Below are 13,170 nucleotides of genomic sequence, written 5' to 3'. Positions count from 1 at the left end.
AGAACGGCAGGCCTTCATGGCGCTCCGCGACCGCCTACAACAATTGAGGAGACTTGCGGAAAGGGCTTCATTCTCTCATATATAAGAAAGCATATGCGCTCTAACCGCATCATCTAAGGTGTGTAGTCTGTGACCCATGCCGAGAGAGTGGGGCTTTGGAAAGAAGACCGTGAGGAAAGATGTCCTGGCCTGTATAAGAAAGGACAGACACTTAGCCTTAGGAGGAACGCCGGATGAGTCGCAGCTGCACTCTTGTCCTTTATGGAAACGTATAAGGTGGGATCCCGTGAGGGCTCTGAGCTCAGAGACCCGCCTGGCTGAGGTAATGGCCACCAGGAAGACTGTCTTCCATGACAGGTACAGGAGTGAGCAAGTCGCGAGTGGCTCAAAGGGCGGATGCATCAGCCTGCTTAGGACTAAGTTGAGGTCCCAGGTGCGGGCAGGGTGACGTGGGGGGGGATAGATGCGCTCCAGGCCCTTAATGAACCGAGAGACCACTGGGTGAGAAAATACTGAATGACCACCCTTGTCTGGATGGAAAGTGGATATAGCTGCGAGGTGCACCTTCAGGGAGGATGTCACCAGGCCCTGCTGCTTAAGGTACCAGAGGTAGTCTAAGACCGTGGGAATCGAGGCCTCTAAGGGGGTAATGCCCTGGGTTGTGTACCAGCATGCGAAGCGCTTCCACTTAGCCAAACACATGGAACGGGTGGAAGGCTTCCTGCTACTGAGAAGAATATGCTGTACCGGAGCAGAACAGCACAACTCTGCAGCGTTTAGCCATGCAGGAGCCACGCCGTGAGGTGGAGGGCACGCAAGTCCGGATGGCGAAGCCTGTCGTGGTCCTGAGTGATCAGGTCTGGGAAGAGAGGAAGGGGAACCGGAGTGGCCACCGACAGATCCAGCAAGGTGGTGTACCAGGGCTGCCTGGGCCACACAGGCGTGATCAGGATCAGATGCGCTTTGTCCCTGTGGAGCTTCAGCAGGACCTTGTGTACCAGAGGAAACGGAAGGAAGGCATACAGTAGGCGGCGTCCCCAGGGCAGGAGGAATGCGTCCATGATTGATCCGGGGGAGAGACCCTGGAAGGAGCAGAACTCCTGGTACTTCCTGTTCGAGCGGGAGGCGAACAGGTCTACGAGGGGAAACCCCCACCTCTGGAAGACGGAATGTATGATGTCTGGCCGAATTGACCACTCGTGGCAGAGGAAGGACCGGCTCAGGCGATCCGCCAGGGCGTCCCGGACCCCCGGGAGAAAGGACGCCACTAGGTCCACCTGGTGGGCTACACAGAAGTCCCAGAGTCGAATGGCCTCCTGACACAGGGGAGATGAGCGGGTCCCCCCCGTCGGTTGAAGTAGTACATGGCCGTTATGTTGTCCGTAAACACAGAAACACAACGGCCACGAAGGAGCCGCTGGAATGCTTGACAGGCTAGGTGGACGGCTCTTAACTCCCGGACGTTTATATGGAGCGTAAGCTCCTGGGCGGACCAAAGGCCCTGGGTACACAGGTGACCTAGATGGGCCCCCCAACCGAGGGATGACGTGTCTGTCGTCAAGGTCAGCGACGGCTGCTGAGGTTGAAACGGCATCCCCGCGCATACCAGGGACGGATTCAGCCACCAGTCGAGGGAGCGGAGGGGGCTCAGAGGAACCGTGACCAGGATGTCCATAGGGTCCCTGCTTGGGCGGAAGACCGAGTGGAGCCACATTTGAAAGGGCCGCATGCGAAGTCTGGCGTACTTGGTGACATAAGTGCATGCGGCCATGTGCCCCAGCAGGCCAAGGGAGGTGCGAGCCGAGGTGAGTGGGGAGGCCTGCAGGCCCGGGTGATTGAGACAACTGCTTGGAAGCGGGCCTGGGGCAGGTAAGCCCTGGTGAGCGTGGAGTCCAGGGTTGCGCCTATGAAGTCCAGCCTTTGAGTAGGGGCCAGTGTGGATTTCTCCATGTTGAGGAGCAGACCCAGCCGGGAGAAGAGGGTCGTGATTACATTGACGTGCTGATGGACCTGAGTCGGAGAGGTCCCTTTGATGAGCCAGTCGTCCAGATACGGAAACACATGTATCTGCTGCCTGCGGAGGTGTGCGGCGATGACTACCATGCACTTTGTAAACACCCTCGGGGCCGTGGAGAGGCCAAAGGGGAGGACTGCGAACTGGAAGTGCTGGTGGTTGATCGTAAACCGAAGGTACTTTCTGTTCTGTGCGGTGGAAAGATGGCCAATATGGAAGTATGCGTCCTTCATGTCTGAGGCGGCGTACCAGTCTCCAGGATCCAAAGACGGGATAATAGTTCCCAGGAGAACCATGCGGAACTTCAACTTGAGCAGCCACTTGTTGAGCCCCCGCAGGCTCTAGAATAGGCCGGAGGCCTCCCTTGGACTTGGGAATTAGAAACATAGCGGGAGTAAAACCCCTTTCCTCTCTCGGCTGTCGGGGACCTCCTCTACGGCTCCTGCCTAGCCGCAGGAGAATACTGCACCTCTTGCAAGAGGATTTGCTCGTGAGAGGGGTCCCTGAAGAGGGACCGGGATGACTGGGGGCGCGGAAGGCGGGGATGAAGCAAATTTGGAGGTTGGTATCCTTGCTTCACCGTGCGCAGCACCCAAAGGTCTGAGGTAAGCTGGGACCACGCCGGGAGGAAGTAGGAAAGGCGGTCGGAGAAGGGGGGAGAAGGATCCTGTTGTTGAGGCTGGTACGCCGTCCCCGAGTGGCACTTTCAAAAGTTAGCCTTAGGCCCTGGTGGAGCCTTTAGAGGGTCCTTGGCTCTGCCCCCCTTGGGGGCCGGGATTGGCGCCTCCGCGCACCCCGCCCGCGCCTCCTACTGAGGTCCTGCCTGTTCCGTGGTGGAAAATACGGGCGGCGGGGTTGGGGCCTAAAGGGTCCTACGCTGGGTCACGGGGGGTATGCATGCCCCAACACCTCATGATGACTCTATTGTCCTTTCAGGCTCTGCAACTCGAGGATGGCCCTTAGAAGGCCTCTGAGAACAAACCCTTGCCCTCAAAGGGTAAGTCCTGAATAGTGTATTGCAGCTCCGGAGGCAGTTAGAGACCTGGAGCCAGGACGATGCGCCTCTCATGGTGACGCCAGAGGCCAGAGTTCTAGCAGAGCCGAGTCGGGCCGCGTCCAGGAGCTTGAAGAGAGGTCCTGGCCACTTTTTTTGCCTTCCTCTATGAACGCAGTAAATTCTTTGGCGTGAGTCTCTTCAAGGGGTTCGAGGCAGCTCTAGTCAATAGTCAACCATCCTACCCACCTCCGCCCAGGTGCTATTATAATTGATATGATCGGCTCAATAGAGCCTGCTGGTTGGCCACCGAGCTGTAGGGGTACCGCCGAATATACTTTGCGCACCCAGGAGGTCCATGACGCCTAGCCTCCTTTAGACTTTGGGTCAGGCGCCTGCTGACCATGGCGCTCCCTTCTCGTTGACCGAACTGGACAACTAATGAGAGGGGGGAGGGTGAACATACAAGTACTCATACCCGAGAGGGTACCTGTACTTTCTCTCGACCCCTTCGCCGTTGGGTGGCATGGGAGACTGGAGACTGCCACAGAGTGTCGGCAGTGGCCTGGATGGTTTTAATGAACAGGCAGTGCCACCCGGGTCGGGGCATTCCGCGGCCAGGATGCTCACAAAACAGGGGGTCCTCGACCTCCGGGACTTCCTCCACCGGGAGGTTGGATATTAAAGAGCCACCCTTCGAAGGAGGTCCTGATGGGCCCTAAGGTCTATCGGTGGAGCCCTGAAGAAGAGGTCCTCGCCACAGCCTCATCCGGGGAAGAGGAGGAAGATACCGCCGGGAATGAGGGGGTCCTGGATAGCCCCATGCTCCTGGGGTGGTTCTTGCTCCAGCTGTCCTGGGGAGTCCGGGGGGATGGTGTGACCGTGCTCTCTTCCGACTCTTCCGCAGAAAAGGGCGGGAGATGGTGGCCTCTGGTGCCCGATGTTCCGAGGCAGCAGAAGGTGGGCCTGGACTAGGGGAGCACCCTGGGCTTGATTGGTACGCCCAGGGTGTCCAAAAGGACCACATGTGTTGAGGCCGGCGTCCTGAGGACATGTGTCCTGGAAGACCCCCGTGGGCACCTCCATGTCTCTGGTCCGATCGTAGAGTAGCTGTCTGCCTGCGAGGAGACGACGACTGTTCTGGACGGCCACAGAGGAGCAGAAAACCCTCTAGCGCTGAAGTGCCAACTGATCTTGCACCCGGGACCGTGGAGACCAGGTGCTGGTACGCAGAGCAGGTACCGAAAGCGGGACCGGGACCTGCGACCTGGACCTAGGTGCCAGGGAGGTCGACCGGGATCTCGAGCCCCTATGGCGAGATCTGCTCCGGGAGGAACGGTGTCCGTGACGGTGCCGGGAGCTGAGAGCGGTACCATGAGTAGCGGGATGGGGAGTGAGAGACCGAAGCACGACGCTTGAGATCGACCGGTGCCTAGAGGTTGATCGGCGCTTGCGAGCTCGAGCCGGGGGGAGTGGTGCCGGGATTGAGAGCGGTGCCGGACAGGGAGCGACGTCTCGATCTGGAGCGCCCCAGGATAGCGACCTTATGCGGTGCCGGTCCGCCGTGCTGACAGACGACGGTCTGGCAGGACGGCTTGCCCATGGATGGTGGTACCCGCACTCCGGCGGTGCCGGGGTAAGGGGCGGTGCCAGACTCAGTCATGGCGATCAAGTCTTCCCTGCCGCCCAGAGAACGTCTCTGGAGTTGACGGCAAAGTGAGCTCTACCACGGCGGGTGCCGGGGAGCTGCCAGGCACCGACTCGACGGCCCTCGCGGGGCTGGAGTCGACGGTGCCGTTAGGCGGTTGCCGCGGCAGGTGTTGGTGCCGAGCGGCAGCTGACTTGGCGCTGTGTCTGGCTGCGACGCGGGTGTTGTCGAGCCTGTCTGAGGTTTCGCCGTCTTCGACCTCGGGGAGAGGGAAGCAGCGCAGAGTTGACTTCGGTGCCGGCTGCGGCCGGTGCCGGGAAGCCTTAGGCGCTACCGACGGTGCCCAGAACCAGTAGGGGGCAGTCTCGCTCATCTGCTGGCTCGTGCTCGGTGCCGATGCGGTGAAGGCGGGGTGCTAGCGCCGCTTTTCCATTAGGAGCTGCCTTAACCTAATGTCCCGCCTACTCCTTTTGGTCCGTCGGCTTAAAAGCCTTGCAATGGCACTTAGAGGACAAGTGCGATTCCCTCGAGGCACTTCAGACAGGAGTCGTGGGATCTCCTGTCGCATCGGCCTATGGCAGGCCGCACATTGCTTTGAAGCCCGGTGAGCCAGGCATGAGGTTTGAAGCCGGGAAAGCCAGGCATGAGCCCGGGTCCCGGGAGGGGTGAGGAGGATTAAACCTCAGCCCTCGAACTATATACAATAACTACACTAACAACTACTAGTAACTACTAAAAATTAACACTAAACTGTAACTATAACTATGAACTAGAGACAAGAATGCTAGGGAAGGTGGAGATCAGCTAAGCCGCACTCCACTGTTCCAACGACCGACACGGGCGGTAAGAAGGAACTGAGGGGTGGCCGGGTCGGCTGGGGTATATATGCGGCGCCATGACGGCACCACTCCAGGGGGCGCCCAGCCGACCCGCCGAGTGTTGCTAGGGTAAAAGTTTCTCCGATGAACGTGCACGCGGCGCGCACACACCTAACTGGAATGGATATGAGCAATCACTCGAAGAAGAGCAGCACAATATTAGTTCTGCAGTCAGTCTAAATTAAGAGTACTCTTATGGTAATATAGGTTTCCATGCGTTTAGGTGAGTAAAGCACATTATATACAGTCAGCTATATAACTGAAGTTCTAAGGGACAATTGAGGTGACTCCATCTGGACAGATTTCTGATGGAATGTTTATGAAGGAACTCCATGTATCGTTTTTCCTTCCTGAGGCCCCATGAGAGCCCTTCTGAGGGAGATCCACAGTTTTGGTTACTTAGATTGTAACATCTTGGAAGCAGGGAATATATTTTTTCTGTGTTTGTACAGCACCTACCATAATGGGGCCCCTGCCCACACTGGACTCCTAATTGCTAACATAATATAAATAACTTGGTGGCAAAAGGACTAATTCTGCACATTGTCCATCTGCAGACAAATATCTGCACACAAGATCATGCTGCTTGGGGGGAAAATTAAATGAGTTTCTATGTCTCTCCCATCCTCATCCCCATTATCCATCCTCCAGCATCCACAGGAGTACTGCAGCTGGGGAGGGAGGAGCAAGCAGAGCAGCAGCATAGAAGGATCAAATTTGTGCAGGCCTGGGAGTTTCCCTCCCCATGGATCTGCAAGGTAGTGGGGCCACAATACTTACACAGCCTCACCCATCCACTAAAGTTCTTCCTTCCTGGGTAAAGATTTGAAAGAAACTGTATAAGTTGAACATCGGAAATCATTCTTCCTCTCCCTCAATACAATACGGCCTCAAGACATGAAATGTGTTAGAGAAGTAGGCATGAGCTGTAATGACCTTGGTTCATTAGTGGGGATTTTGACACTGAAGTAGTTGGGACAATATACTGATTAGACCAGAATATCAGTTTTCATATAAAATTTACTCTTTGAAACCTATGAATTACATCCAACTAGCATTGCTGGGCTTTCAGAGTCAGCTACAAAACATCTATGCACGTTTCTTGGTAAAAGTGTGAATAAAGATGTACTAGAATGGAAGGATGTATAAGCCGTGCTCTGATCTTACAAACAAAAAGCTTCAAAAGCAATAGAGAAAGACAGAAAAATGACTGCTTTTAAAAATTAGAAATTAAGAACATAGGTCATCTATGCAATACAGTGAAGTACTTCAACCTCCAACAATTAGGCCACATGATACTGTGCAAAAACTAAGTTTATCTTCACTAGCTGTTCTCCTCTCCTTCTGCTGAAACCAAAACTAAAATTATTAGAGTATTATAGAAATATTTGCAATAACTGTCTAACCACACACATATTTGTTCCTTTCTAAACAAAAACAAATCTGTACTAATGGATTAAGTTTTTAATAGAATTTTAACCACACAGTGACAAATGGGGAAAGGAGAAAAAAGGTCCCATTGGTTTTCAGTGCATATGAATCACACTCAAAACATGGCAACTACAGCTGGTATGGAATTTTCTGATGAAACAGGTTTTTGGCAGAAAACGCCAATTTGTTGAAATATGTTGTTTTTGACAAACTTTCTTATGAAATAGGCAGGGTTTTGTCAGAACCCTGCCTGGTTTCTGCCAGCTTGCCTGGTGGGCTGCTGAAGAGACCACACTCAGAGCTTTTAGGATCTATGCTGAAGTGCTGGGGAGCCCTGGCTCTGCAGCAGGATGCCTGGAAACCCCAAAACCTCCAGCTTGAAAAAGGTTCACAGTGCTTCCAAGCTGATTGGAAGCCAAAGCTCACGGCTCAGTGGCAAACTCTGAGGCTATGGTTCAGCCTCTTGTGAAGATGGAGTAACTAAGCCGATGGGAGAATCTCACTCTCGTTGGCTTAGAGCAGTGGTGGGCTGCGTGAGGGCCGGAGATTACCCACCACTGGCTTAGAGCATCTTCACTAAAGCACTACATGGGCATAACTGCATCAGTGACGCTGTGTGCATTTTAAACTTAGACCTGCCCTTAGTTACAAGATGGTCATCTGCAGGGAACAGGATTTGCCTCCAGAAGCATACACTGCTTCTATGCATCTCAACAGAGTGTTAACTGTGAACCTTACTGGTGTTTCTGGAAGAGAAGAATTCCTGCGCACACTTCCAGACCTTACTGCAGTAGCAGAGCTATTCCAAGGCTGCTACTCCAGCCTTAAACTAAAATAGTCACTCGAACAGAGGCTGGAGTAGCATAATCAAAAGGAAGGTTAGACACCAGGTTAGACAACAGTAGCAACATTAGACAATAGTAGCAAGGTTATTTCAGGATTCTGATCTCAGGGAAAGGATTAGGCAGTAGGTTAGCTGTAAAGAAGCAACAGGTTTCTGTAGATTTCAAGGTGTTTGCTACTTCTGTAGGCTGAGGCCCTTACTCATTCCACCAAACATAGCAAGGAGCCATAGAAAACTCAAGCCACATTTACACTATGGAATTGTACTGGGACAGCTCTGGCACCACAGGGTAGACTTGATCTGTGTCTACACTATAAATTTATGTTGACCTAGCTTATGTCAGCACACAGCCATCACAGTTATTAAATTGCTTGTGTGTGTGCACACTTGGCTCCTTGTGCTCGTGGTGTGCATCCTTACCAGAAGCACTTGTACTGATTGTATTATCAGTGTGGAACATTGCCAGTAACAATGGATGTAAACCATGAAGTGTCTACACTGACATTGCGTCGATCTATTTACATTGACTGTGACTGTATGCCACTCAGGAAGGTGCCGTTACTAGATCACCAGAGAAGCCCTTGCATCACCAGGAGCCAAATTAAGTGAGGATACTCTCACAGCTAGGTTGATGCAAGGCAGCTTAAAATCAACCTAACCCTGTAGTGTAGACCAGGTCACAGTCTATATTATACAATTGTAGCTAAATCAATCTAGCTGCATGTACACTGGGGTTAGGCCAGCATAGCTACAAAGTTCAGGCGTGTGGATTTTTCACATACCTGTGATGTATCTACGTCAACCTAAATTTTAAGTGTAGGGGAGGCTTTAGCTTACAACCAGCACAAAATGAACAATGTTCTGGAAACAGAGTAAAAAACAAAACAAAACAAAACAAAAATCACAGAACAAAGCAGTTTTCCACCCAGAACTTGAGGAAGTGGGGAAATCAACTTGGTTTATGTTTTAGCTAGGAGAAGAAACAACAATGTAACCCTACAACAACAAAAGCTGTAGCCATTTGAAATCAACAGAAGCTCCTAGGAGCAAATCACACCAGTTATCTAGGTATCTAAATATGGACTTAAGAGCTTAGCTTTAGGTTTTCAGATCCCAACTGCCACAATCTGCAGAAATACATAATACTTGGCACATACATACTTATGAATGAATAGGTATTTTAATCGTGATAAACTGTTACAAATATTACTTTTAAACAGCCAAGTCCCCTTCTGGGAGCTCTTTAAATGATTAATAAGACTAACAAAATTGATTAACTGAACCTCCCTATATTGATTCAAATATAAGGACTAAGTAGGGCCATTTCCCCTTTTACAGTACCTTCTGCCTCAGAATCTCAAAGCACCTTCTGCAGTGCAGGGAGCCCTTCCTACCCCCTTTTTTATGGTGGGAAACAGAGGCACAGAGCCTGAAGCTGTTTGCTCGAGTTCTCACAACTGAAGAGCGGAAAAGGGGAGCATAAAATCCAAGCTCTTCTGAATGGAGCTGGGTGGCAAGAGCCGAGGTGCGCTCTCACACGTGGTGCCCTGGAAGCCAGCCAGTCTGGGAGCGAAGGCTGCAACGCCTGACCCCAGGGGACGGAGCATCCTGGCCAGAACTGAGTCCTTCCCTCTCGCTAGCGAGGGCCAGAAAACACGGTCACTCTCTGCCCTAAACCCACAGGGTGGGGGCGCCCTTACTCAGAGCCCCCGGAGAACGATGCAGAGCAGGAGCCGGTCTCGCTGCTTTCGTCGCCGCCCGCAGCTTCCTCCTCCTGCCGTGGCGCCGACTCTCGGGGCACCTCGAGCGACAGCGGCTCTTCCATGCCGGGCGATGTTACCCCACCACTACGGAGCCGCCAGCCGCCATGACACCAAACATCCGGAAGCACGAGGGTGACATGTGATGCCTGTCCCGCCCTTCTATTGGTGCCGCCGGCCGGGTGCCATGGAGACGGGAGAAGCCCTGTTGAGCGAGATCGGCCAGTGGCGGCGAGGCAGCTCCTGCTGCAGCAGCGACCGGGTAGCGCCGTCGGGCTCGGGCTCCGGCTCCTCCCTGCCTGAGCCCCCGCCATGCGGCACAGGGTCCGGGTCTGCGGGAACAGCCTGGGGGCGCTCCCGCCAGCCGCTATGCGGGCAGCCGGGGCCGGAGCAACAGACGCAGGTGGCCGCATGCCCAGGCGAGGGTACCGATTCCCAGCCCACGTCTCAACCTGAACAGCGGACTGCGCCTTCTTTTGCGAGGGGTCAGGCAGAAAAGCGTGGGATAGACCTTGGCACCAGCCTGGAAAGACTCAGGGCTCAGGCGTATTTCACACCATAACAGGTTTCAGAGTAGTAGCCCTGTTAGTCTGTAGCTGCAAAAAGAACAGGAGTACTTGTGGCACCTTAGAGACTAACAAATTTATTTCAGCATGAGCTTTTGTGAGCTACAGCTCACTTCTTCTGATGCATAGACTGGTACACACAGACAGGAGATATTTATACATACAGAGGTGAAAAGGTTGAAGTATGCATACCAACAGGAAAACTCTAATCATTTGAGATAAGCTATCATCAGCAGGAGAAAAAAACACTTTTGAAGTGATAATAGTGTGAGGCGAGCTTAACATAGGGAAATAGATTCAATTAGTGTAATGACCCAACCATTCCCAGTCTCTGTTTAAGCCTAACTTAATTGTATCTAATTTGCTTATTAATTCGAGTTCAGCAGTCTCTCTTTGGAGTCTGTTTTTGAAGTTTTTTTGTTGCAAAATTGCCACCTTAATAATAAATAAATAATAATAAGCAGCTTTACTCTTATTCAAGGCTTTTCATCATTCGCTCTCCTACCGCTTTGCAAAAGGAGTCAGTATTGTCATCACCACTTTACTGGTAGGGAAACTGAGGTACAGTGAGGTAGAGTGATTTGCCTAAAGTCACCCAGCAGAACTGGTGACCCAGCCAAGGGCAGAACCAGGTGTTTTGAGTCTCTGCTCACTGTCTATCCACCAGGCCCCACACCCTTCCTCAGAACGGAACTAAGGTAAAATAGAAACTCAACAGAAACTTCTGGGTTTATTTCCAGTAGCCCAGAAATTTATGTTCCATGCGGGGGGATGTTACCCCACCACTATGGAGCCCCCAGCCGCCATAACACCAAACACCCGGAAGCACGAGGGCGACATGTGATGCCTGTCCCGCCCTTCTATTGGTGCCGCCGGCCAGGTGCCATGGAGATGGGAGAAGCCCTGTTGAGCTTCTGGGCTTATTTCCCCCTTACACCTGCTATCCCAAAAGCAAGCATGTGTTCAAATACAACCACTATTTGGGATAAACTGATGGCCTATTGCTAGAAGGCACATAATCTATCAATATGATTGACTCAACAGAAGCAAATGTTTACATGGAATCATCTTTAATTTTACTAACTGCTTCAAGTGAAATTAGTTTTCAAAATGAACAAACAAAATGAAAATGGTCACTTTGGGAAGTTCATGTGGCCTGGAACAATTTTCAAACACTTTGGAATCCAGCTAATTTTTTAAGGAACTCTAAACCTTTCCCAAACTATAGATCTTGTTCCAGTAATATAAAAAAGCAGAAGTTAAAACCCTGAAATTCTTTTCAATTCAAATCTAATGCCATTACTAGTTAATAATGTATTTTAAAGCCCTTCCACACTACAGCTTTGATTTGTGTTTGTAACACATTACTGGTATGGGGAGTCCAGTTGCACCTTAAAGACTAACAGATTTTTTTGGCCATAAGCTTTCATGGGTAAAAAACACATCTTCAGATGTGGCACCTGAAGAATTGGGTTTTTTACCCATGAAAACTTATGCCCAAATAAATCTGTTAGTCTTTAAGGTGCCACCAGACTCCTCATTGTTTTTGTGGATACAGATTAACATGGCTACCCCTCTGATTACTGGTATGGTTAGCTGTAAACATGGTTCAGGTCTACAACTACAAGGTTAAAGCTTATTGATTAGTTCCCACAACAGCACTTTAATCTTTGCCAGAGGCTTTGGCTGGTTCACAGTTGTTTTTCATTATGGCCTTATCTAGCTTAGAATTTAAGATGTGTAGACAAAACTATTGCCTTTAACCTGCTAAATTGGCTGAGTTGAAGCCTTGGGAAATCCTAGGCTTTGAACTGACTGATTTAGCACATGTTAAAAGCAGTGTGCCATTACACTATACTTAAAATGTGCTAGACAGACAGTGAAAGTCAACATATTAATATCACAACTTTAAATCTCAGTCCAGAAAATGCCTGAGGTAGAGGAAGTGTTTTTAACATGTTAGCTAATTGTTGAAATTCCAGTGCAGACAAGGAAAGTTGTAGTTTTAACGTGTTATCTGGTTGAGTTTCTGTAATCTCTTAAAATTCTCTGAACATATCAATATAGTAGAGAATAAAGGAGAACCAGTTGACAATTTATTGAGAATTCCAAAAGGCCTTTGACAAGGTACTGCACAAAAGGGTCCTAAAGAAGCTAAGTAGGCCCTGGTTGAGAAGCAAAAATATCATATCAAAAACTGGGTTGGAGACAGAAAGCGTGGGACTAAATGGACAGTTTTCACCTTGGCAAAAACGGTTAACAGCAGAGTGCCTCAAGGTTTCATACATTTACTAAAATGATTTGAAAGGCGAGTGATTAGTGAAGTAGTAAGTTTGCAGATGACACAAAGTTATTTAGGTTAGTCTGAACCACAGAGGAGTGAAGAACTTCAGAGACCTAAATGAGCAACACATTTGTAAATGAAATTCAGTGTCAAATAATGCAGAATAATACACATCAGAGGAAAAAATTAAGGTATCCAACAGGGTTCTATCAACTCAGAAACTTGGTGTCACAGTAAACAGTTCAATGAAAACCTATGCTGGATGCACAGCTGCATTCAATCACCACAAGATGATGTTAGGATGCATACAGAATGGGATGGAATATACTTATTGGAACATTTCTAAAAGTGTGGAATTGATCTGTTTTCTGAAGATCTAGATGTTACACTGCTGGAGCTTGTTACAGTAGGTGCAAGAGTCTAGTGTGAAGCTTCTGTACTTGAGAAAGTCTCACAGAAAATGTTAACTAGTGAACAGAGGATTCCAAGTGAAGTAACAGACAAAGGAGTGCTTTGGACACATATCCTTCTTAGCTACACAACTAACTTTCCAACTGAAACTGTTACAGAACTCTCAGACTAGAACAGTGGCCCCCAATAGGGTGACCAGATCACTCAGGTCAAATCACGGGACGCGGGGCGGCGGGGGGGGTGGAAGAGAAGGGGAATAAAATGGCGGCAGAGAGGCAAAAAAAAACAACAAAAAAACCCACCCCGGACCCGGAGACTCAGGGGAGCGCGGGGCCAGGGT

At 50.4% G+C, this 13,170-nt stretch overlaps 1 protein-coding gene across 6 annotated transcripts in view; it reads right to left on the bottom strand.

The window, feature by feature from the left end:
- INTU (inturned planar cell polarity protein) overlaps positions 1-13,170 on the bottom strand; it is a 116,746-nt gene that overhangs the window by 96,629 nt on the left and 6,947 nt on the right. For 2 of the 6 annotated variants that reach the window (XM_032806015.2, XM_032806017.2), the window contains exon 1: positions 9,510-9,689. The exons of 1 other annotated variant lie outside the window; for it this stretch is intronic. In XM_032806015.2, the coding sequence (XP_032661906.1) occupies positions 9,510-9,634 (125 nt within the window). In that variant the 5' untranslated portion in view covers positions 9,635-9,689. Of the gene's footprint in view, positions 1-9,509; positions 9,690-13,170 lie in introns of those variants that run through there. 3 more of the 6 variants (XM_032806019.2, XM_032806018.2, XM_075066263.1) reach the window with 2 other exon arrangements.

Source organism: Chelonoidis abingdonii, chromosome 5 (genome assembly GCF_003597395.2).
Source record: "Chelonoidis abingdonii isolate Lonesome George chromosome 5, CheloAbing_2.0, whole genome shotgun sequence".
Classification (NCBI taxonomy): Eukaryota; Metazoa; Chordata; order Testudines; family Testudinidae; genus Chelonoidis; species Chelonoidis abingdonii.
This window is presented reverse-complemented; position numbering and strand designations above follow the sequence as displayed.